The sequence below is a fragment of the Mustela putorius genome, unplaced genomic scaffold, assembly GCF_011764305.1.
Source record: "Mustela putorius furo isolate JIRA1106 unplaced genomic scaffold, ASM1176430v1.1 tig00003853_pilon_pilon_pilon, whole genome shotgun sequence".
Lineage (NCBI taxonomy): Eukaryota > Metazoa > Chordata > Mammalia > Carnivora > Mustelidae > Mustela > Mustela putorius.
In genome coordinates this window covers 7,358,216-7,383,563 of record NW_025422005.1, presented here as the reverse complement: position 1 = coordinate 7,383,563, position 25,348 = coordinate 7,358,216, and the positions used below count along the sequence as shown (strand labels likewise).

At 55.4% G+C, this 25,348-nt stretch overlaps 1 protein-coding gene across 3 annotated transcripts in view; it reads right to left on the bottom strand.

Annotated features, from left to right (window-relative positions):
* Nucleotides 1-1,916: 1,916 nt before the first annotated feature.
* The window catches only part of PEX14 (peroxisomal biogenesis factor 14), a 139,504-nt gene continuing 116,072 nt past the window's right edge, over nt 1,917-25,348 (bottom strand). For all 3 annotated transcript variants that reach the window (XM_004741514.3, XM_013049145.2, XM_013049141.2), the window contains 5 exons: nt 13,298-13,383; nt 10,075-10,177; nt 8,828-8,925; nt 5,069-5,160; nt 1,917-3,214 (listed from right to left, as the gene is read on the bottom strand). In XM_004741514.3, coding sequence (XP_004741571.1) covers nt 2,767-3,214; nt 5,069-5,160; nt 8,828-8,925; nt 10,075-10,177; nt 13,298-13,383 — 827 coding nt within the window. In that variant the 3' untranslated portion in view covers nt 1,917-2,766. The remainder of the gene's footprint in view (nt 3,215-5,068; nt 5,161-8,827; nt 8,926-10,074; nt 10,178-13,297; nt 13,384-25,348) is intronic.

Here is a 25,348-nt window from a genome sequence, read left to right as displayed (position 1 = left end):
GGGGCCGGGACAGCAGCCCCGCAGCCTCCCAGAGCTGAGGCTGGTTCCTTCCTAAAAGACACTTTACAAAACTACATTGTCATTGAGTTTAATAATCTTCCCCCTTCCAGAAAGGCCTGATGGGCGCTGCCTGCTGCTCACTTCTGCCCCATTCCAAATATTTTTACCTTATTTGGATGAAATGCATTATTTTTCTAATGAAAGGCTTTTTTTTCAAAGGGCTGTTTTCCCTCCGTCCAGCGGCTGCCTTTATTAGGCAGCACTCACGCCGTTTTGGGGAGGGGTTTTTTCCCTCCCTGAAATCTCGCCAGACTCTCTGTCCTCAAAAGCTGACACTGGAGCTCAGGACCCGCAGGGCAAAAGGCCTCCAGGTCCAGTTTTCCTTCCCCACCCCCCACACGTGAGCCCCAGGGCCCTGCCCACCCCCAAATGAACCCTGCTGCCCCCGGCTGGGGACGAGGAGGCCTCGGGTCGCCCCGTCTCGGGGGCCGCTGCCCGGCACACCCACCCCGACAGCTCCGGCCAGCCCCTCCCCAGGCTCCCTGCCCTCTGCTCTCCCCATCTGGGGCCACTGCAGGGGGGACCTCTGGGAAGCTCAAGAGCAAGTTAGAGACGGTGACAAGTGGTCACCAGGCTGAAGCGCTGAATGGGGGAACCCCTAAAGCACCCACCCCACCGAGGACCTGGGGTTTCCATTCCCTGAGGAGAGGCAGCGGCCCAGGGGTCCGACAGCAGGCAGCTCAGTCTCCGGCCACATCCCGCAGAGGCTGAGGGCTGGGCCCAGGCTTCCACCCTCTGCTCCTTTGTCTCGGGTCCCCCCACCCGGCTCCCCAACACGGGGGAGTCCCCGCCCCAGAGAGGATGCTGTGGCCCCCGCAGACTTGAGAAGCCCGGCTGCTTCGGGGGCAGCCAAGGCGGCAGCCGAGGCGGCAGGGGGCCTCTCACTGCGGGGTCTGCTGGGCCCTAGGGAGCACGTGGTGGGGACAAGGGACCGCAGGGATGTTGCGGGAGATTATGGCATCAAAGGTGACACCTGAGAGCCAGCCAGAGGGCAGGACGGTCAGGAGGGGCTGGAAGAGCTGAATCACCGTCTCGGGACCCTGCATGGTGCCCCGGGCCACGGAGCCAGGAATGAGTCTGCAGCGGCGGGGAGGGCACTGGGCTCTGAGCCCCCAAAAGGTGCGTAGGCAGGAGAAGAAATGTTTTCTGAGCCAGAACAGCCCCAGCGCCGAGTCTGTCACCCGTCGATCCGCGGCCCCTCCTTGCCTGAAGCCACCGGCGGGCGCGAGTCCGGGCAGCGGGCAGCGGCACAAGCGGGCGGTCAGCAGGCCCGCGGGGCGCGCCCACGGCGGGGACAGAGCGCGGGGCGGGGCTCCGCCCTCACGGCCACGCGCGTCCTGCGCTGTGTCTGTCCTCACTCTGTATCTACACAGGCACCTGGAGGTGGCCATCCCCTCCGTCGGGCGGGGGGGCGGGGGCTCCTCGGAAGGCGGGTCGCGCTGTTTTTCCGGGCGCAGCTGAGCGCTGTGTGAGGGTTGACGGATTCCGGGAGGGAGAGCAGGAGCCGGGGGGAGGAAGACAGAGCGAGACACGCGCTCTCCTGGGAGCACACGCGTCCATTTAAGGAAGGGGAGCTCCTCACACTCCACACCAGGTCTATATACAGTAACGTGAGGTCCCTTCTCCTCCTGCATCAGGATGTCGCCCTTCGGCCCCGAGGGCCACACTCCAGCAGGCAGCGCGCAGCTCACAAAACCCGCCTCGGGAAGGGGACCGCCACCCGTTGGCCCCGAGGGCAGGGCTGCCCAGGCCTGGCCCCCCAGCCGCACCCCCCCAACCCCAGGGCACACCTGGCACAGCCCCAGGGGAGCCCGGCCACCGGGCACAGGGTACCAGGACAGACAGGGAGCCAGGAATTAAATAGTGACAACTCGTATTTATTACAATTATATACAGTAGCATCTTGTATTCTGAAACCTCTACCTGATCACACAAATGAACATGTGTTTCTGGGTGGGAAGGGCAGACAGGGAGGCCCTGGCGCCCGGCTCCTACGTGGAAGAGCAAAGCACGTCCCGCCACGGGGTCAGCTGGGCCACGACGCAGCAAGCGAGGACGGCGGAAGTGCAGAATGATTTCATTCGTCTGGAAGGATGACGGGACACGGGGGGGCCGGGGCAGTGCGTGGGGCAGCATCACCTGAACGAGACCTGGCTGTGGGGGACCCCGGGGCGGGGGGCCCGGCCGAGAGAGAAGAGCACGGGGCTGTGGCTTCCGGAGACGTGACAGGACGGTCCCCTGCCCCTCGTGAGGCAGATCAAGGAGCCACGGCAGGACAAGAGGGCGGCAGGACAGCAGACACCCCAGGGCAGCCCTGCCCCCACGGGGACCCGGAGCCCCGTAACTCAGCTACCTCTGGTCATGCACGGGTTCGGTCAGCTGAGAGGCCCGCAGATCCGCCCTGGCCGAGACCTCCGTCCGGGAGCCGGGGCGCAGGGGGGCGGAGCCCAGAGCACTCGGTGGCCCCCGCCGGGCATGAGCCGAGGTCACAGGCCCACGGGGCTGGGGCCGAGCCGAGGAAGTGGCGGGCTGGGGCTGGCATTCGGGTGAGGGGCAGCTGGCCGCACGGACATGCGACCCCACGCACAGGGCTCGGGCCCCACGGAGGCTGCAACGGCTGTGCCCGGACACGGGTCGAGGCCGCCCTCCCGGAGCCAGAGAAGGAGCCAGGCCCCGGCGTCCCTCTGCGGGGGACCAGCCCGGGGCCTAGTCCCGCTCGTTCTCGTTGCTGGCGCCCTCCGGCCGGCGCAGCTTCTCCACCTGCTCGTTGATCTGCCCGTCCCCGCCCCGGCGGTCCTCCCTCTGCACCCCGAGGCAGTGCTCCTCGTCCACGCGGCTCGCGTCCTCGTCCTCCTCGTCCTCCTCGTCCTCCCTCTCCTCCTCCTCGCCCTGCACCTCCATCCGCACCTGGCCCTTGACGTCCACCACGCCCTGGCCCTCCTCCTGGGCGCCCAGCAGGTGGTAGGTGGCCGTGGAGCCCTCGGGGCTGTGGCCCTCCTTCACGGGCGAGGACGACGTGGACTCGTTGCTGACGGGCGAGATGTCACTGCTGCTGTGGTGGTTGGCGGCCGCGGGGCTGGAGGGTGACGGGGTCTTGACCGGGATCTGCCAAGACGGGATCTTCGGAGCTGAGGGCGACGGCGGGAACTGCCTCCTGACAGAGGGGACGAGAAGCAGGGTTGGTCTGGGACTCTGGGGCCCTGAGCAGAGCCCCAGGCCCCACCCCCTGGCACAGCGCTCCCCCAGGGCCGCTGAGCAGGGCACAGGATGGACTCAGCCCCTCACCTCCCTCCCTGCTGGCTTCCCCAAAAGAAGGCCTCTTGGCCGGCCGGAGGCGGGAGCAGCCGCAGTGGAAGCCAGTGGAGGCCTGTGCCGCTGCGGCCCCGCTCTCGGTCCCTCTCGGGCCCTCCCTGCTGGGACTGGGCCCACCTTCCCTGGCAGGGACTAGCCTCCTGGCCCCAGGGGCTGCCCCCACCGAAGCCCGCTCCCCCCTGGGCCTTCGGCCCTGGAGCAGAGGCGGTGAGGACGGGGAGCCAGCAGGGCACTGAGTCTGAGTCGGGAACCCAAGCCACAAGGCCTCGACTCCCATCTACCTTGTCCATGGCCTGGCTCGAAGTGGGAAGACCTGGCCGCCGGCCGTGGGGTCAGAAACCTCCCAACCAGAAGGGTAACAGTGGTGCACTTTGCCAGAAAACCCCTGAGCTCCACATTGGACAGGGAAGTAGCTTCTCTGCTCCCGCTTCCCCGCCCTGCGCCCTGCGCCCGCAGCCAGCCGACCCAAAGCCGATTCCACGAGGGATCGGAAGGTCAGGTCAACTTGGCAATGGTCTAGGGCATACGGGCCCATCTGTGCCTGAGCCAAGAAGACAAAAGCCTGCTCTCTCCCGGGCACTCTGTCCACCAGTGCTGGTCCCAGAACAGCTCTTCTCCTCGGATCCCACAGCACGGAGAGCACAGAGCGACCGCTGCCTAGATGCTAACAAGATGAGTGTTTCGAGCTTTCTCTGGCTCTGACATTCCCCAAAGGCCCACACTCTGCCCCTCTGACCTCCAAGGCTCGTATCTCTGAGGTTCAGAAACAAAGGACTTCTCCTCCTGACACACCTCTCTTAGGGCCGCATTCCTTCCCTTCGAGAGGGCCTAGAAGTAGGTGCCTTGGACAACCGGATCCCCCAGTTGGGGCCACAAGACCCTGCAGCCCCCACCTTTGACCCCAAGTGAAGGGCCACCTGGTGCCTTTGGACCCCCTCACGGAGTCCCCACGAAGCCCCGGAGAACTGAGAATGCAGGCAAGGCCACCTGAAGCCCCTCACTGCCCCTCAGGTGAGGTGACCCACCGTCCCAGTACCCATCCCAGGACGGAGTGGCTCCTGGGACACAGGGCTTGTGGTTTTAAAACCAGGATAAGTGGGTCACCCTCCACTCAGGGCAGCACTGGTCACACGGCCTCCCCTGTGGGGGTTCATGGAAGGTGCCAGCACCGCAGAGGGACAGCAGAAGGAGACCAAAGGAGCTGGGGAGGGGGTGGCTTGCACTGATTCTGTCCCTGCCTCGAATCTAGAATCCTTCCAACCAAGGACTCCCTGGCCCTTTGGCGAAAAATTTCTCTGGGGCCAAACAGTCCCCAAGCAGCCCATGCTGGGGCTCAGGACAGAGGAGGAGGTGGTGTCTCTGCCTGGAGGCCCTGCTTCAGGATGGGGATGCTCTCCTTCGTCCCAGGTCCTGCATTTTGGTTCCAAGTATCCCTGAGCGGGTCTTGACAGGGCCGAGGAACTGTTGTGCTCAAGAACTCGGGGACACTGCACACTGTCCCCCGTGGAGTGGGGAGGGAGGGGGCCTCCCAGGGAGGGAAGGCAGAAGCTCCGAAGATTCCCAAACTCAATGCCTGAGTCGCCCAGCTCCATCAGGCGCCGGCTGCACAGGGTCCCTCGGGGAGACGAGCCCCTCCCACGACAGCTGGCCGGGCCCCTGGAGCGCCGGCCCGAGCCCACCCCCGCTCTCCTCCTACCGATTTAAAAGCAGCCCTTTCAACGAGTTAATTTCCGACTTGAGCTCATTGATATTCTGAGACTCCAGGATCCAGTTGGTAGATGTGGTGGCCTGAAAGTCAAAACATGAGAGAACAAGTATCAGAGAGGCACCTCCCCCCCCGCCCCACGGGGCTCAGACGCCAGGGTGGCAGGAGGGGCTGCCGCTTCTAGAGGACCCAGCGCGAGAGTGCGACACCCAGGGCCTGCTATGTCCTGGACACAGACTGGAGACCCCTCGGGAAGGTTCTGCCCCTGGGTCTCTCTGTTCCAGGGATGGCACCCTCTGTCTGGGCATCTGACGATGCCGGCAGTTGTGACGCGTACTTAGATCTGTAACAACGGTATTCCGACTGTGTGAAACAACCGCCACGCAAGGGCCCTTATCCCCAAGAGCAGCAGACGGAAGTGTCTGCAGGAGAAAGTGATCCCCCGTCTGGTGTGTGCCACCAAGCGAGCTGGGGGCTGCGAGACCATGCCCCACGGCCAACAGCACGCTGTCCGCTCTGCAGCCATTTCCGCCCGTGTTTGAAATGTCCCATTAAAACTAAACTAATCAACTAAGTGCATTCGAGCTCCACACGGACTGCTCCCCCGGAGCCGCCCTCCCTGGGATTGCGTGAGACAATCCCAGCACACACAGGAGGGAACCCCGGGGCCGAGACCGGCGGCCGCCACGACCCACGCTGGACAGCCCACCTCGTTCCGCGGTGCTCCGCAGGTACTGGGGGCGTCTTTACCAAGTGAAGGTTTGCGGGCAGCCCTGCGTCGAGCAAGTCTGTCGGCACCATTTTCCCAACACCATCTGCTCACTTTGTGTGTCTGTGTCACGTTTCGGCAATTCTCGCAGTATTTCAGACTTTTTCATTATTGTTGTGTTTGCTATAGTGTTCTATGATCAGTGCATATAACTCCCTGAAAGCTCAGCTGACAGTTAGCAATTTTTAGCAATAAAGTATTTTTAAATTAAAAGGTATGCACGTTTTGGGGGTATAATGCTATTACACCCTTAACAGACTATAGTGTAAACATAACTTTCATACGCACTGGGAAACCAAAAAAGTAATTTGACTCACTTCATTGCAACACTGGCTTTACTGTGGAGATCTGGAAAAAGACCCGCAGTATCCCTGAGCTGCTGCCCATGTTGGAGGGCCGGGGAGACCACTGAGCACCTGTCCGGCTGGCCCCCAGCTCCAGCCCCAAGCAGGCCAGAAGGCAGGCTTCGCCTCGGAAGCAGCTTCCCACGCCGCTGGGCAGCCCGTGGTTCCTGCCGCAGCAAGGTCAGGCCCCCAGGCTGTACCCTGCTATCTGCAGAGCTCCAAAATGCGCGGACCACACCACCCGTCCGCAGCTACCACTTTGGGATGATCCTGAAGGCTCAGCAGAGAAAGAAGCTGTCCCAGGACCTAACGCCAAATCCCTCCCTGAAGAGGGCCCGCGGGAGAAGCCGCCACAACCCCTCGGACAAACGCCATCCTTGACCATTTTCCAAATAAACTTCAGAGAACCACACAAAGATTTTTCTTTGGCAAATCTTGTTGGGTTCGAGGAGAAGAGGAAAGTCCAAACAGTGGTCCCCCAGATGGCAGTTGCCGGTGGCCACGTGGCCCATGAAGTGTTTACGGGCACTTCCGGGTGTGATGGGCCCAGGTGTGGGGGCCGCACCCGCCAGCCTGGAGGTGGGGGGAATGAGTCGTGCAGGACCCAGCTTCGCTGATGCCTCTACCCTGGCCTGACCCAGAAACCGGAACTGTAAGTTCAGGAGAATGTAGGGAGGCCCAGACTGGGAGAAAGGAGGGACCCCAGCTGTTCCCACCAGCCTGGCGGGGGGGGGGGGGAGTCTGACCTGGGGTAGGGACCCCCGCTTGGGCAAGCACTCCTCTACAGGAGAAGCCCTGCAGAAGGGCTGGAGGTCTGGGAGGGAGCGCACGCAACCCCCCGCACACACATCCCCTCGGGGTCCTTACTCCAGACCACCAGACGGCGCAGACCCAGGAGCCACCGTTCTGGCTTCTCGGAGACCTTGAAAGCCATAGCAGCCCATTAACAAGGGAGCAATTTCCACTCACCGGCCTACAAAGGACTCAAATTTCCAAACGCATATGGTGCCAGATGCCAGGATTTAGAAATAAAATCTGACATCTGGGGCTTTTTAGCCAGTCTCTTTAAAAAACAGTTGTAGAAAACTCTCAGCCCTCAGTTTTATGTAGGTTTTTTAATTACTTAACGCTCTTCTTTTTAATTTTTTACAGTGCTGCAGTAGGAGTTTGGAAGCCAGATATAAAAACTTACATTACAGCTGAGAAAACACAGCTCTGAGTCGCTGGTTTACGGGGTAACCGAAGTCTTCACGCGTTTGGTTCAGACACCACACCAGTGAGCCCCGCTTCAGGACAAGAGAGGACGAAAGGGGGCTGGGGGCCGTCAGAGAAGCGAGCACGAGAAACTCAGAGAGCCGGCTCTCAGCCTCCAAGCACCATCTTGCCCCCAACCCCCTTAAAATGCAACATGTGGTCTTAATCTTAATGCTTAAGGTCTGCAAATAGTTTGCCGATTTCCGGAATGGCTTCTGGCCACTGGCAGGCCACCGCTCCCAAAGATAATAGAGAGCAGGGTGGGGGCCATACCCCAGCCTTCCCGGCTGCTTTACGGGCTGCCTGCCCACGGGGAGCACGCACCGTGGCTAGAGGTGGCCATGGACAACCACAGCCATCTGAGGAGGAAGTGCAGGCAACGCACTTGAAGGGGATTCTCGGGGACCCTCTTCATAGGAAGCACCCCGGATTCCATCAGAAATGGAAAGATTCCTGTTTCACTTGGTTTCGCAAATGCAAAAGATTTGAGTGCGGGCTCCCATGTGGCTCTGCGCTGGGCAGGGCTTCTCCTGGGAGAGCCACTCAGAGGAGGTCCCTTGACTGTATGGGCTGTGCGTGGAAGCAGCCAGAAAGCAGCATGGGGAAGAGGAAGGAGTGGGGAGCACAGAGGATGTCCTGGAGCCCCTGGACCAGCGTCTCTTAGACTGCATCTGTCCAAGACAGTGCCCCGGGAATGACCCATCACGCACCCACAGACCCAGGCTGGCTGCCGACAGGAGCCAGGCCCTGCTGTGGGCACAGTCAATGAAGGTGGTGCCATTACAGATTCAATTTACAGGTGAGGAAATGAAGAATCAGGAAGGTTAAGGAACTTGCCTGTGCTCACACAGCTAGCCCATGGCAGACGCAGATTTCAACCCAGGCAGTCTGATCCTAGGCTCTCATTCTGCCGAGACTACTCAGATGTGGGCAGTGAGGCATGGAAACTGCCCCGGGCGACCCCAGCTGGTGCGCCTTTGGGGGTCACCTGATTTCATGGGACTCAAGAGAGCTGGGTGCAGAGAATCCGCCCATTGTAGCAGACGTCACCTGACACCTGGCACACTCCCCCTACTTTCCTGTGACCTAACATGTTTGTGGAAACCATCCTGTGTCCACCCCAACCATGTCCAGAGCTTGGGTGTGGGCTCCCGCGGGAGGGCCACAGGCAAAGAGCTGCTTCTCCCCGCTCCTGCTAGGAAGGGACACAAAGAGAGTGACTGCCTCCATTCTCTGCAGAGGACGGTGTGGGCCCCTGCTCTGTACCGGGCATGAGAGAAGACAAGAGTCGGCCGCCATGGAATGCAGTGAACCGGGCACAAAGCCCTGGTCTGAGCCCCGAGCAGGGCAGACCTGGATCCGGAGAGGGTCAGGGACCAGTACCTTGGCTGCAGCCAGTTCATGGGCGAGCTCCTGGACCTTCTGCTGCTGCTGAATCAGCAGCTCCTGGACGGACGCTAAAGTCATCTGTAACTGAGTCACTGGGAGGAGAAAGCAGTCGCATCTCTGTTAAATGATACACACGGATTCTTCTCTCTCTGTCCACACACCTAGAGCTGCCGCATCTCATTGATCCGCAGACACCCCCACCCCCACCCCGCAGTGCATGTAATTTATCTGCACTCTGGGCCAGCTACCTGCGCCGTAGCTAACCTCTAGCATTCCCACTCCATCTTCCCATTGTGCACTTGTCCGTGGTCAACAGTATATCCGTCCGAAACCTCTCCCCTCCAATTACACGTGCTTATGATGTGCTCGGCTCTGCCGACTTCCGTGCTCCCTCACCGCAGCCCCTCACCGCGTCCTGGAGGGACCTGCGGACTCTCCGTGCTGGCAGAAACGCATCTCAGGTCCGCGACCCTGGGAGCGGTTCAAGGCTACAGCCCTGCCCTCCACCTCCAGTCCTGAGGCTGCAGGTGCCCCCCACCAGCCCCGATCACGGTGTCAGCGCACCCCGTAGGAGCCATGGGCCCCCGGGGCCGACACAGCACAGCGTTTCTGAGGGCTCTGCGAACGCACTCTGGCGGGGACAGGCCCCTCCTGCGTGGGACGGGGGCGCCGGAACTTGCGGGAGTTTTTAGTTTCAGAGCCTCCACCTAGTAAACAAGTTTATAAAGAGGAAAAGCCACCTCTGGTGCGACAGGTCCCAGCTAATCTGGGCCATCGCTGGGGCACCGGGTAATGAACGCTAGCCCCGTGGAGTCGATGACAGAGGAGGTGGCTGGGGTCCTCGGAGCCACAGTAATTACAGCCTTTCTTGACCCTGAGCTGGATTCTTAGAGGGAAGGGGGAAAAACCGCCGAAAACCCCCCTGAAAACCTCACAGAAGCAGAAATTAAAAATGAACTTTACAGCCCTTAGAAAGGCTGTCATTTTATTCCCCTTATTAATATTCTGAGGTTGGGAGCCTTTCCGTAAAAACATAATTAATTGAGGCCGCGCCGACAGTAAACAAGCAATTTCAAATTAAACCGAAATGACGGCGGCTTCATTTGCAAATGTGAACAGATTCTCAGAGCAGATAAATGAAGTCACCACATAAAGTGGAGACGGAGGGGGAGGGGCGGGGCAGAGAAGGGGCTGCTCGCCGAGGCTCGGAGGGGCGACTTGATGGAGTCATTAATCTTTACCTGTCTGTGCCACGCTGCCACTCAGCTCCGAGAGACTTGCCTCCATCCTTTCCAGGTGCTTCCTGTCCTCTCGGCCACCCATGATGAGAGGGAGCAGGTATCTCTAGAAGGAGCAGGGCAGGCATGAGCAGCGGGCGCGTGCGGGGGGTCATTCTCCAGCCACCTCGCAAATTCTGCCCACCCACTTCTCTCTGCCACCCCTGGGCTTCGGAAACCCGACGCAAACACCGTAAATGAGACGCTTGAAAGTTACGAGGCTGATTAAGATTCTGCATAAGGACCAGGACCAGGAAGTAGGGACAAGTTAAAGTCAAGTCAGTCTATTTTTGGCCCTTTTATTTAATTACCTCCATGATGCTACGTATATTTCTGTAACAAAAAATATTTAAGATTCTGCTTTGAAAGCTGTTAAGATAAAAATGTAGAAGGTGATACAAGACAGTGACACCCCTGGTGGCCTCCGGGCAACAGCGGGAGGGACGCTTTCGACTGCACACTTTTCTGATCCTTTAAACATTTTGACCCACGTGAATGATCCACCATTCAGAGACAAATGAGCAAAATAAAACAAACAAAAAAGTTATTCAAGAAACTAGATGAAAATCTACAGCAGATTTCGGGGCCTTTGGTCCTTTTACGAGGGAACAATACACGGTATTCTGAGGCCAGTGAAGGACGTCACAACTCAGTTATTTCTAAACTAAGCCTTGAGTCCTCAGAACCCTCGGAACCAGCGTCCTTCGGGTAAGAGTCAGACACGGTCAAATTCTTCCAGACACAAGGCCAGAAGGCACAGGAAGGGGCAGAACCTGAAGAAACTGACCCTGGGGAGAAGGCAGCAGATGCCACAGGGCAACCAAACAAGGCGGCCCAGAATTTGGGAAGCCCAGGCGAGGACGGGTCTTGGAACATTCAGGAAGAAGGCAAGTGGGGCGTCACGGGTAACTGGCTGCCTGCTTTGAGGTGGGAAGGGGTGGAAGGTCGGTAGCAGGGCGGCCGCTGGGAGGGCTGGGTGACAGAACACCGGCATCACACCCCAGAAGCTCTGTATTTGAGTCTCTGGCTTTAACGGGGGAGGGGCGAGCAAGCACTGGAGGCAGCAGGGGCCGGCAGGTGGGGTAACTGGCAGGTGGGACCAAAGCACTTGGCTCCTACTCCATTTGGGGCCCAGATGGGGAAAAAGGCAGCGACTTCTCCATTAAGGGTTCCATCCTAGGGAAGGAGAAGGGAGAGCTCTCTCACGAGGTGTCTGCGGGAGACTCCCTTCAGGAGCGACTCCGGAGTGAAGATCATTATTTAGCAAACACACAGAAGCATTTTCTATTTCGCAAAGTGCTTTTCAACCACTATGTGAGTTATTACCCACAACTGAGCGGAAACTCACCAAATGCAGCCTTACTTTCCAGGCTGAGAGTTTCCCAAGGATAAGTCAGGGATTCTCACACATGAAACACGTGAAAACCTCTGAGATCAAAAAAGCCAAAGGAAAGAGCACATGCTCCCCTAGCCTACATGGTTACACGGTCACAAAACAAGGTGAGGCCTCTTACCTTTTTCTTTTTTAATTTAAAGAAACGAAAAAAATTTTCATCACCACGGCCACTGGTCTTTCAATGTCTCTTGCATTTTTTAAGGCAAAGAATAAAGATCAGAGCTTCACGGGAAAAACTGAGTATGTTTTCTTCGCTGCAACAGGAACTATGCTGCTTCCAGCAGAACACAGGCTGTCCGAGGGCAGCCATGTGATCATTAAGTACTGCTGAGTAGAGCTGGGACATTATTTTGAGAATTGTGGCTTAGAATTTTACTCTTCTTAGTGACTACACAGTGACTGGAAATAGGGCTTCCAGCACACAGGGTAAGGGAAGGGCATCGGGTCAAGTGGAGAAGTCCCAGGACCTCTAACATTTTGCTTCTGGATTTTTGACATGGAAATTTCCAATTCCAAGAATAGACGTTCCGCTGAAAAAAGTATACTCTGCAACAACCCTGTCACTAGCTTTTGCAGAAGTCAAAAATTTAAAATCCCGGAGTTGAAACACGTCTCACGTGCTGAAAGTGACAACGGTGAGGCCGGGCGTCCATTCCGCTTCTAAGGGCGGGAGCCGCAGGCGGCATCAGGAGGAAAGAGGCCTTCTCTCCAGGAACAGCAGAGAGCAAGTCCTCTGGCCACTGTTTTGCCTTTTATCTCCGGGGCCTACCCTGGCTCTGCATCCTCCAGAAAAGACCTGCCTGCTTCTAGTCGAAGTTAGTCTCTGGTAGTTCGTATCTGGTTAGTATTTGATAACAAGGAAGTACGTGTTCATTTCATGCCTGCGGTTCTGTTGGAAGCAACCAACACTGGGATTCTGAGGGTTGACTACGTAGTTTGGGAGGAAAATCCTAGATTTACATGGATGCCAACACAATACGTAGAAGACAAACCCAGAGCCCATAACTAAGACCCGAGAGCAGCACAGAGAGTGGTTCCCATGTGCCGGGCACGCAGACGTTCCAAAGGAGCTTCACCACAGCCTTGTGAGGTAGATACAACTGTCCCCATTTTACATATGGGACCACTGAGCTCCTGCTAAGTGGCAGAGCCGGGATGCAACACAGCCACTGGGCTCCAGTGCCCCTGCTCTCAACAACCTTGTCATTCTGTCTCTTAAAAATGTTCCAAATGGGGCACCTGGGTGGCTCAGTGCGTTAAAGTCTCTGCCTTCGGCTCAGGTCATGATCCCAGGGTCCTGGGATCGAGCCCCACATTGGGCTCTCTGTTCAGTGGGGAGCCTGCTTCCCTTCCTTTCTCTCTGCCTGCCTCTCTGCCTACTTGTGATCTCTGTCTGTCAAATAAATAAATAAAATCTTTAAAAAAAAAAAATGTTCCGACTGCTCAGCGTATGCTGGGCACTGTTCTAAGTACCCGACACGGCCTGCTGATGGACGGGCCCCACGGTCACTCTGCACAGTGGGGACTCTGAGGAGAGATGCCCAGAGTAGCAGATGAGCAGGGTCTGAAGTCGTCAAGGCACCCGCCCAGGTGGTGGCAGGGGTCGGAGACTGAACCAGATGCCTCCCGCAGAAAACGTGCTCATGCGTACTCTGCCCCGGGACAGCTGCCGTCCTGCCATCGCGCTCCAGGGCTGGGCACCTTGACACAGAACAACCTCGGGCCGGGGGCGGGAGGGAGGGTAGTGGGGCTGAAGGCTGGGGTGGGGGGCACAGGGAAAGGCGGACGTACCTTGTAGAGCTGGTGAAAGCCGAACGCGATGCCTGCCGTGATGACAGCCAAGGCACCGTAGTCTCTCCATCGGGACCCGACGGGGCCTGAGGTTGGGGGAAAAGGCGCATCAGGAGAAGTGCACGCGTCCTTCCCGGGCAGGGGAGGGCACGGGCACCATCTCTTAATCTCGAAGGACCAGCAACTGCGACACGCAACTGTAGGACGCAGCATGTGCCAGTGGGAACAGCGGCCTGGCCGCGTCGCCTTCTTCGGTCCAGGCTCTCGGAACAACCCGCCTCAACCGCACATCTGCTGGGTGGAGGTGGGTAGCCGGGAGCCAAGTCCCGGAGCGGCAGTCAGGTGGCAGAGGGACCTACAGACCTAGGCCATGGTCTCCACTCTCCGGGAACAAAGGGTCCTGAGAGGCTGACACAAACACACTTGGGTGTGCATCAATACGCATTCCCACGCCCCAGTGCAGACAGGGATGAGCTAAGAGCCACCTCAGAGGAGGGGAGGGACAAGGAAGAGACAGAACCATCTGTGTGTTGGAGACTTCACGAAGCGTCGGCTGTGCGCCCGACAGTGCCGCAGGCCCAGGGGCGTGGGGCGACGAGACCCCAGTGCCCTGGCCTGCGCCACCCTGAACTGTGCAGAAGGCAGCTGATGAACGACGGAACAAAGTGACTCCAGAGAGTGACCAGGAAGGTTCAGTGCGGAGGGGGGCCTGGCAGGCCCATACAAGTCTTGATTTCGGGGTCCTGAGTTCGCGCCCCACACTGGGTGGAAATATTACTTAAATAAATAGAATCTTTAAACAACAACAAAAAGAAGGCCCAATGGGGCCATGTTGGGGGGGAGGGCCAGAGAGGGGAGCCGGGGGTGGCAGGGTCTTAGAGGAGGCAGACGCGGAAACATGTGGGGTCCCAGGGACAGAGCTCGAGGAAGGGGGCAAGCAAGTGCCGAGGCAGGGGTTGACTGGGCTCAAAGGAGAGAAGGCAGCTGGTGTGGTCCAAGTGAGCAAGTGGCCTACCCACGGGGGGAGACGGGCGAGAACCGAGCGGAGTCAACCGAGAGGGAGTGGTGGAGGGGGGGGTGGGGGGGGGAAGAGGTGGGACACCCAGCAGCCAGGTGGAGCGCGGGGCCCGGCCACCCGATCATCGGTCCCAGGCAGTGAGGTCACTGAAGGCTCTGCATCTGGGAGTGGCGCAGGCAGCGGACATTCCGGGAAAACAACGCAGGGTCCTTCGAGGGCCGATAGAGGTTGGGCGGGGAGGGACGCAGAGGTGGGAACAGGCTCCTGCCAGGGGCTACAAAAGGTGAGACCAACCGGGAGAGGACAAGAGGCTCAGGAGAACAGAGGCTGCTGTTGGGCGGGAACCAGACACGGGCAGCCAGTCCCCCTGCAGGAGCAGGCCCCTAGCCTGGGGCTCTAGAACACCATCTCAGGGGCTCCCCCGACTCCTGAACGGAATTCCAATCCCACAGGAGGAGAGCGGAAGTTTCTACCTCATGATCTTTCCCACAGACGGTTCACAAAGGGCTTGCATGTCCACAATCTCCCTGGACGCTCTGCCTCCTCTCAAGGGATCGGCCACGAAGGCACCGCATACCATTTCCAGAATGATCGGCGGGGCAGGACACCAATCGGGTCTGCAGAATCAGACCACAGTGCCCACGGCAAGTTCTCCGGACGGCGTGCACCCGGGGTCTGCTGTTATGACAAGGAAGCTAGGGTCTGGACGCACATTTGGGAGCAAAAAAGTGAAGAGAGAAGGGCAGCAGCTGTCCCCAACTTCCTGAAAAGTGCAGCGCGGCTCCCGGAGCAGAGCACCGTGGGCACCTGCGGGGACAGACACTGTGTGTCTCAGCCTTCACCTCCCCCCGCACCCACAAGCTCGCCAGGTACTCGTCATATCCTGGCATCTCCGGACAAAGGGGAACAGGAGAGGGACCTTCTCCAGGCTCAGCGGCGGGGGGCCCAAGGAGCAAAGACCTCCCAGGGGCGAGGGAGACCCTCCCTCTTCCCGGAGCTGCTGAATGGGGTTTCAGGAGGCAGATGGGACTGTGACGCAGGGCCTGGAGGAGGCTCTCCGTGGCCAGTTCCCCACACTGCCAGCAGGGCCCGTGGACCCCAAACCAGCCTCCCAAGGTGGCCCAGCCCTGGAGTCTTGCGCGGCCTCACCCTCAGCCCCCAGCGCCCTTCCTTGTTTGGCAACTTTTGAGTGGCTCATGGATACATGTGGTCTAAACGGCACAAAGCACCCGTCACCCTACTGCCAGCTGGTTCCCTCCACCACCACGAGTCCCCGTGAGCAGCTCCCTGTCTGGCCCGAGACTTCTTACGCACTAGGGAGACGACACAGATGTGCCCTGTTTTCCTTCTAGTCCCTCCTATCTCTCATCCTGCTTTTGCCCAGAGCCGCGTGATACTCCGCTGAAGCCATTCCCCACTGATTTCCAGCCTCCACTATGTCACAAAATGCTGCCCACAAGGGTCGGGTACACATCATCTCATACGTATGTATGAGGACACCTGTACACGTGAATTCCTAGGAGCCTGGGTTGGAGGTACATGCGATGTGCAAATTCTGAAAGAGATTTTTTAAAAAATTTTTTTAAAAGATTTTATTTATTTATTTAACAGAGATCACAAGTAGGCAGAGAAACAGGCAGAGAGAGATGAGGAAGCAGGCTCCCTGCTGAGCAGAGAGCCCGATGCGGGGCTCGATCCCAGGACCCTGGGATCATGACCTGGGCTGAAGGCAGAGGCTTTAACCCACTGAGCCACCCAGGCGCCCCAGAAAGAGATTTTTAAATCATCCCCCCTGGGAGCTGAGCCGGTCCACTCGCACCAGAGTGGCTCTAGGTAGAGTGCCTACCCCTCACGGCCACCACCATGGGCTCCTCACACCGACTGCTGCCCGTACTAACCAGAAGAGACGACTTCAAGCCCGTTTTCGTTTGCGTGCACCTCGCTGTGAGGGAGGACCCAGCATCCCTGCAGCACCTGTCCTTTTTGGCGTATTGTGTACGATCCCTATTCCCCTACTCAATGTCTTTAGCAATGTCCTCATCAATTTATAGAAACTTCTTATACAGCTGAATGTGGCTTTCAGGAGGCAGAGGGGACAGTGATGGAAGAGCCTGGAAAATAAGCCCCCCATCTCTGACAGAGGTTGTAAAGGTCCGGGACACCTGGGGGGCTCAGTCGGTTAAGCGTCTGCCTTCGGCTCAGGTCATGATCCCAGGGTCCTAGGACTGAGACCCGCATTGGGCTCCCTGCTCAGCTGGGAGCCTGCTTCTCCCTCTGCCTGCTGTTCCCCCTGCTTGTGCGCTCACTCTCTCTCTCTCAAATAAATAAATAAAATCCTTTTAAAAAATTGCAAAAATCCTTCCCAGTATATTTTTCTTTTGACTCTGCTTATGGTGTCTCCTGGTGTGTAGTGTACCCATGTTTATATAAATGCATCCGTCCACTCTCGCATGGGCTCTGGGGTGTGGGTTATGGCAAGCCAGGACATCCCCGCTCCCTCCCAGGGTTGTGTAGTGACACGCAGGGTCACAGAAACTGTCTCCAGAAAGGAGCTCCACCGGGGCGTCTGGGTGGCTCAGTCTCAGTCGATTAAAGGTCCAACTCTTGATTTCGGCTCAGGTCATGACCTCAGGGTCCTGGGATGGAGCCCCGTCCCGGGCTCCATGCTGGGTGTGAAGCTTGGGATTCTCTCTCTCTCCCTCTCCCTTTGTCCCTCCCCCGACCCCCTCTCTTAACAAGAAAGAAGGGAAGGAACTCTGCGGCTCTGCTGTGGGAACAACCCCAGGCAGCAAGCAAGCGTCTATGTGGCGAAGCTGCGACTCATGAAATCGTAAGCTCTGAGACCACTGAGACCATGGATGGACCTTTCACCCTGACCTGGAGGAGCCAGGAGGCTCTGAGTTCCGGGCAACCTTCTCGCTTGTCTCATTCCAAGTCCACTCTGCTCTGAGTGCCCTGATACAACACCCAACATCCAGCACGAGCTCATTTTTAGGAGGAAAAAGTGGAGACAGAGTAACCTTATCACTCTTGGAGAGAGTCGCTGGCCAGGAGGGCTCTCATCCATGCGCAGAACATCCATCCCTGCTGTCAAAGTCATCAGAGAGAGCACCTTCAAGACAGGCACGTGTCCAGAATTCTGTATTCACCACCGACTTCTCAAATCCCCCGTCAAAACCTTGCAAGAGAACAGCAGCAACGGGCAAGAAACTAACAAAGCCGAAGTCGGCCGGGTCCTTCTTGCCGCAAACGTGCGCTGTCTTGAGAAGCGCAGCCTCTCGTCCCGTGCGCAGGGGCTGGACGGCTGAACAGGTACTGGCAGTTCACGGGTTCGAGAACCAGAGCCCCGGCGACAGCTGCAGCGGCCTCCCCAGAGCGCTGACCTCCTCAGCACCAAGCAACACCTGTGGCTGCCTGCCGGCCGCACCCTTCACCCGCCGCAGCGCACCTCGTTCCTGACATGCTCGCGTTAAGAACATTTTATTGCCCCTTGGTTTTCATTATTAATGAAAAGGGACCAGAATGATCTTTCCTAAAGTTCAGAGAGTCTATAAAGACAAGAAGCTGAAATGCCATTTTACTCGTTTTGGAGATGTGTGATACAATTCTGTCTTGTGGTGAAATGAAAAAAGAGAGAAACGAAGACGGAGGGAACTCTGACCTGCCGCACGCCTTTCAAAGGGTAACAGACGGGGGCTCGCGGGAAAGCGTTCGGCGCGATCCCAAACTGGCTCAGAGCCCCAGCCGTGACCATCTGGAGTCCTGTCTGCCACCGACCCTGGGGCCCATCTTCCCCAAAGCGGGTGCAGACCCCCCCAGGAGCACGGAGAGCAGGGCAGCAGGTCCCCACGCTCCTCGAACGTCCAGAATTTTATAGTCGAGGGCAGAAAACGGGGCCCGTCACTTTTCCGCTCTCACTCAGAAGAAAGGGGAGTGGAAGGAATGAGCTTTTTAAAAGCTTCAGAGCCTCCAATCCGGAAGCAGAGTCCTGTCTGCGAACAAAGCCGACACGAAGCCCGAGATCAGAGATCCTGGTTCCACACCACCAACCCGACGGCTCCCAAGGACGTTCTCCTCTTCTCGTCAAGCACAGGCCACTTGACTGAAGGTGGCAGAGCTCTGCTACGTTGGAAGAACAGAGGAACAATGATATGTTTTCTGTCGCTCAGGTTCAAACTGTCCCCAGCACTCCCGCAACAGGCGCGACCAGCTCACGAACTGAATGGCCCAGTATTTTACCAAGACCCCATCACTGGCAGCAGGTGTCTCCCCACACGCGCACTGCTGGCCCTGCTCCGCTGTCTCGGGCAGCAACGAGGTCCAAGGACAAACGCGCAGGGAGAAGAGCGTGGGGTTCTTCGAACCTCAACGGCTTCTCTGACCTCCCAAGGACTCTGTCAGTTAGTGGGAGCTTGGACACTCTCTGAGGAGGTCCGGCTGCCCAAAAGCAATTCCACAGCATACGGTGGCCCCATCGGGGGCAGGAGAGACGCATCCCTGGGACTCCCTAACCATTCTGTGAACACACGTAAACCAACATGACTCCATTCCTTTAGTTAAACCTCCGCTGACCAAGAAATTCTCACCTAGTAGGCGAGAACAAACATCGGGTAGCACGTGTGGGGCTGGCAATCCCACACACACACCACAGCAATGTTGAACTTGAAGCCACCTGGTCATGCACCTGGATTCACTGATGCCGTGGAAATGCCGCATCTGCTAACGGGTCATCAGCAGAGAAGAGCTAGAGATGGCCCAGGATCGTCCTGCTGTGGCAGTCTGAGGAGCTTCTGACCACGCGGAGAAACTGTCAAGTCCTCGGGGAGGCCAACAGCCTGAGCGCGGGGCAAGGTCCCCTCCACACTCCCCAAGGCTGGGGCTGTGATGCCACACGGTGCCGCATCTAGCTGCTCAAATCATCCCAACAAGCCACCCTGAAAATTAAATAAGACAGGCTCCTCTACAGCAAGGTCCTGGCATCAAGCCAGTCTGCCAAACCTGGCCTTGTTACGGCACGGAGGGGCGGGGCTGGCGACACACACCGAGGCCGGCGACCCGCGGGACAGTTGTAACCGGTGGAGCTGCGGGGGGCTGGCCACCGTGTGGGGGGCTCACTGAGGCCCCCGGCAGAGCATGGCCAGCAGCAGCCGGAAGGACATACCAACCGGAGAGCAGGAGCTAGAAACACAACAGCTCCGAACAGAAGCACCTGGACAGCTGTGAGGCAAAGACACCATAGTAGCCCCACAGCAGTCACCTCTGAAAATCCAAGACCTGTCTTCACGTGAACATCCTGTGAAAGACAATCTTCCCACTTCCCATGGGCCACTACTCTATCGCTAGTGTCATCTTCAGGCAGGAAGGACACTGACAGTCATATCTATATCCTCACTCACAGATTAAAATATATGAGCTCTAATTAAACTGTAAGAATTCAGAAGAGCCCAGGAATAGGCCCAGGCGTATCTAGTCCAGGATTCTTCTGACGAAGAGGCCCACGTAATTCTACGGAGAAAGAATAATCTGTGTAACACCTGTGCCAGGACAAGTGGAGAGCCACGGAGGGAGGAAACCGAACCTCGACCCTCCCCTTGTGTCATACATAAGCATGAACTCAAAACAGATCACACGCTGAGGCCAAAAAGCAAAAATTCTAAAGCTGCTGTAAGAAACCAGAGAAGAAAATCGTTGGGGTGGGCAAAGACATCTTAAAAAACAAAAAGAATGAGCCATAAAAGGGGAAAAAAAGAATAAAATGGACATGATCAAAAGCTTGAATCGGGGCTTTTCAAAAGACACTGCCAAGAAAACAAAAAGGCACATCATAGACTGGGGGTGGGGGGAATATCTGCAAAACGTGTACTTGATAAAGGGCTACATCCATACAACTCGACAATAAAACGACATGATCTGGAAGAAAGTGCAAGATTGGAAGAGATGATCCATGAGAGACCTATGCATGGCCAATAAGCACATGAAAATATCACTAGTAGTCATTAGAGAGATACAAATTAAAAGTACAATGAGGTTCTATTACACACCTATTTCTAGGATGGCTAAACTTAAAACCTGAGAATACCAAGTGTAGACAAGGATGCAGAGCAACTTAAATTCTCCTCCATTGTTGAAGGGAGTGTAAAATGGTGTAACCACTCTGCAAACTAGTCTTATAATTTCTTACAAAGTCAAACATCCACCTAACGTGTGGCTAAAGCAATCTACTCCCAGATGTGAAACTGAGAGAGAAGGAAGCATGCTTGCACTTGCACGTGAATGTTCACGGCAGCATTCATTACTCATAAGAGCCCCAAACTAGAAACCCAAACAACTATCAATGGTCGATGGACAAATTGTGGTATATCCAAAGAGCGAAGTAATAGGAGTTAGCAAACTGCCCACTTGGCTAAGCCCCACCTTGGCCTACTTCTATCCAGTTGTGAGTTCAGAATGGTTTTTATATTTTAAAGGAATGGGGGGGGGTATATGTCACAGAAACGTGTGTATATTTGTGTGTGTGTGTGTGTGTGTGTGGGTTTGTGTGTGTGTGTGATCTGATCGGACTATATATCTCAAAGGATCCGTCTCAAAGAATTACTTTGGGGTAAAGAAACTAGACACAGAAGACTACCTGCTATATCATGCGATTTATGTGAACATCTCTGGAAAACTGAAATTGCGTGATCCAAAGTAGACTGCTGGTTCGAAAGAACCTGATGTTGGGGAGAAGACTGGTGCGGGGCAGGGGGCACAAAGACACTTCCTGGGGTCATGGGAATTTACTATATTGTAATTGTAGTGTTGGTAACATGAGTTAAATGAGTTACAACTTGTGAATTCACCAAGCTATACACTTAAAATTGATTTTTTTTAAGATTATTTATTTATTTGCAAGAGGAAGAGAAAGCATGCACACACACATACAGGGGAGGGGCGGGGGAGAGGGAGGAGCAGGCTCCCCACGGAGCAGGGAGGCCAGTAAGGGGCTTGATCCCAGGACCCCAAGATGATGACCTCAGCCAAAGGCAGATACTTAACTGAGCCACCCAGGCACCCCTAAAATTGATTAATCTTCTTGATGTATAAATCATACTTCAGGGGCACCTGGTGACTCAGTGGGTTAAGCCTCTGCCTTCGGCTTGGGTCATGATCTCAGGGTCCTGGGATCGAGCCCCACATCGGGCTCTCTGCTCGGCAGGGAGCCTGCTTCCCCCTCTCTCTCTGCCTGCCTCTCTGCCTACTTATGATCTCTGTCTGTCAAATAAATAAATAAAATCTTTTTTTAAAAAATCATACTTCAAGAAAGCTGACTAGAAAGAAAAATTAAGAAAAACCCAGAAATACAAAACTGCCATATGACCTAGCAACTTAACTCCCAGAGGTCTACACAAGAGGACTGAAAACATACACCCACGTCGGACTTGCACACAAGTGCTCTCAGCAGTGTGGTTCAGGTTGGTCAAAACTGAAGGTAACCTAACTGTGGGTCAGCCGGTGAGCTGCTAGACTCGAGACGGTCTGCCCATACAACGGGTGCCGAGAAAAGCAATACAAAGGAAGTGCTGCTGGACGCCAGCCCGTGGAGAAGCCACAAAAGCACTCGCTGAAAGGAGGCAGGCACGGGGGACCACACATAGGATGCTTCCATTTACCAGAAATGTCCAAGAAAGGTAAATTTACAGCGACAGATTAGTGCCTGCCTGGGTGGGTGGTGAGAGTCTCGGTAAACAGACACAGAGGATCTCATCTGGGAAGGAAAGTGCTCGCACTGATTACGAGTGTGCCACTCAGTAAGACACGGAAAGTCAGGAACTGCACCTTTGAGACGGGTGAGTGTTACGATATGTAAAATGCACTTCGTGTAAAAAATTTTTATTATCATATGGTTTCACTTATTTGTGGAGCATAAGAAATAACACGGAGGACATGGGGAGATGGAGAGGAGAAGGGAGTTGGGGGAAATTGGAGGGGGAGATGAACCATGAGAGACTGTGGACTCTGAAAAACAATCTGAGGGTTTTGGAGGGGCGGGGGGTAGGAAGGTGGGTGAGCCTGGTGGTGGGTATTGTGGAGGGCACGTATTGCATAAACAATGAATTTTAGTACACTGAAAAGTAATTAAAAAAATAAAAATTTAAAAAACAAAAAAATTTTAAAAAAATTTTGTAAAACCTCTCCAACGTTGGGGGAAGTAAAGTTATCACAGATAAGACACCAAAACCGTAAGCTGTAAAAACAAAAATGAAAACAACAACAACAAAACTAAACTAAACACAAACCCAAAGATAAACGGACATCATCAGTTTTTAAACCTTTTCCAAAAGACAATCTCAAAAAGAAAAAGGTAGCCATGGGCCACGAGGAAATCCTGACAGACATCCAACAAAGCACATGAATCCAGAAGATGGGAAGAACTCTTCCAACTCAAGAAGATGATTAAAAATTGGCAAAAGATGGGAACAGCCGCTTCACCGAAGAAGTTATGCAAATGCACAGTGAACACGTAAAGAGACGCTCAACGTGATTAGCCATCCCGGAAACGTAAACTCAAAGCACTATGAGATACCACTGTATACTCGTGAAAATTGCTGGCGTTAGAAAAGACGGAAAACATCCAAGAGCGAGGCTACGGGGCGACCACATCTTTCACACGTTGTTGATGGGGATGGGAAATGGTGTTACCACTTTGAAAACAAGTTTGGCAGTTTTTGTTTGTTTGTTTTTTAAAGATTTTATTTATTTATTTGACAGCGATCACAGGTAGGCAGAGAGGCAAGCAGGAGCAGGTGGTGGGGGAGAAGCAGTCTCTCTGCTGAGCAGAGAGCCCGATGCGAGACTTGATCCCAGGAACATGAGATCATGACCTGAGCCGAAGGCAGAGGCTTAACCCACTGAGCCACCCCGGCGCCCTGAGTCTGGCAGTCTCTTATCGAGACAGTCATTCATTTAACATATGAGCCAGCAACTCCACTCTGAGGCATTCACCCAGGAGACATAAAAACATACAGACTTGCACACGAACATTCGCAAGAGCTTTGAGCACCATAGCTCAGAACTGGAGACAGCCCACAGCCCCACAGGCTGTCCGCCGGTGAACGGACAAACATGGCCCATCCCCACCACGGAATACAGCTCAGTAGTAACAAGTAGTTATGTACAAGCGGTAAATAACAAGTACCTCTTTGCACAGTGACTTGAATAAAGCTCAAAAACATTATGCTGAGTGAAAGACCAGTGAAAGACCAGACCAGAGAGAGTACATACTGTATGATTTCATGTATAAAAAACCCCAGCAGGGGCACCTGGGTGGCTCAGCCACTGCCTTCGGCTCAGGTCATGATCTCAGGGTCCTGGGATCAAGTCCCGCATCGGGCTCTCTGCTCCACAGGGAGCCTGCTTCCTCCTCTCTCTCTCTGCCTGCCTCTCTGCCTGCTTGTGATCTCTGTCAAATAAAAAAATAAAATCTTAAAAAAAAAAAAAAAAAAAAACCAGCAAAGAAAAGTCTAGTGAGAAGCAACGGATGGCAGACCAAGGGTTGCCCCAGAATCAGGCTGGCCGGGAACAGGGCACAAGGGAATGTTCTGGGGTACCGCCAATGTTCGACAATGTGGTGATGCCTACATGGGAGTGTCCACCTGTCGAAGCTCAGAATCATACAAATAAAATACATGTGTTTTATTTTAGGTAAATTACACCTCAATAAAACTGATAAAGAACAACAACAAAAAAAAAAAGGGTTAGAATTTTTAAAACAAAGAGAAGAGGTACAGGGAGCCAGCAGGGACTGCGAACAGCAGCCGGCAGTGTGGACTCCGGGTCCTCCCTCTGCTCGGCGGGCAGCTGACACCAAGGGGAGAAGCAACACCTGAGAATTCACATTCCGCTTTTTTTTTTTTTTTTAAGATTTTATTTATTTATTAGAGAGGGAGATCATAAGTAGGCAGAGAGGCAGGCAGAGAGAGGGAGGGAAGCAGGCTCCCCACTAACCAGAGCCCGATGTGAGGCTCGATCTCAGAACCCTGGGATCATAACCTGAGCCAAGGGCAGAGGCTTAACCCACTGAGCCACCCAGGCACCCCCACATTCAACTTTTTAAAGTGCCCCCCCAGCAATTTCTGATACCTACAAAAGAATATAACATTTATATAAGTTATGAAGCATGATGAATTAGCAATCCTAAACCCACCTACTCTACCAGCTAAAGCTTTTCAAATACCACTGAAACTAGCCACGTGCTCCTCTCCACCCAAGGGAAACCATCATCCTGCAGTCGGTGCGTTTTCTAACTCAAACCTTCTGCGGGATAGGAAAAGCTGGGAACGTGCCCACCAGGACAAGGACTGCACTTCTCAGCCTCTTGTGCAGAGGGTGTAGCCGTGGGTCCTTAGAAGGCTGACCCTTCTCCCTCCTGTCCCTCCTCGTGCTGGCTGGACGGCAGAAGGGACAGCTGGGGCTGGAGCTGTCCCACCGGAGCACAGACCAGCTGCCGGCCAGGTGTCGGGGTGCAGAGCACATTCACAGAACTGAGGAATAGTCTTCCATCTCGTTTAAGGGCACTCTTGTCTTGGGTTTCCTGTTATTTGTTGCAGAAACTTGTAAAACGAACACAGGCTGCACTGTGGGCAAAGATACAATCCTACCTACCACCAGCACCAGAGACGCTTTCAGCGGCCTAAGAACCTGAAGGCTTGGCTTCCTTTACTTGGTTCTTTCCTGCGACACTTGCCCTCCTCAGTGTCTCCAAATAGCACTTCTGCGGCACCCGCATGGCACCGCAATGGGGGAACCACAAAGCACAGAACACACAGGGTGCTCGCTCTTGAAATGCTAAACCACTTATTAAACCAATCACATGGACAAAAGAAAAAATATAATCTCCTAGAAATTAGAGAAATACTTCCTTCAATACACAAGCCAAACCCTCCTATGTAAGTCAAAAGCGAGACGTGCCTTCGTAAATTCCGAAAGCTGTCCCCATCGCCCCCAGCAAGATGGCACGGGTTAGTCCTCGCTGGACTCCCGCAAGCACTGGGCTT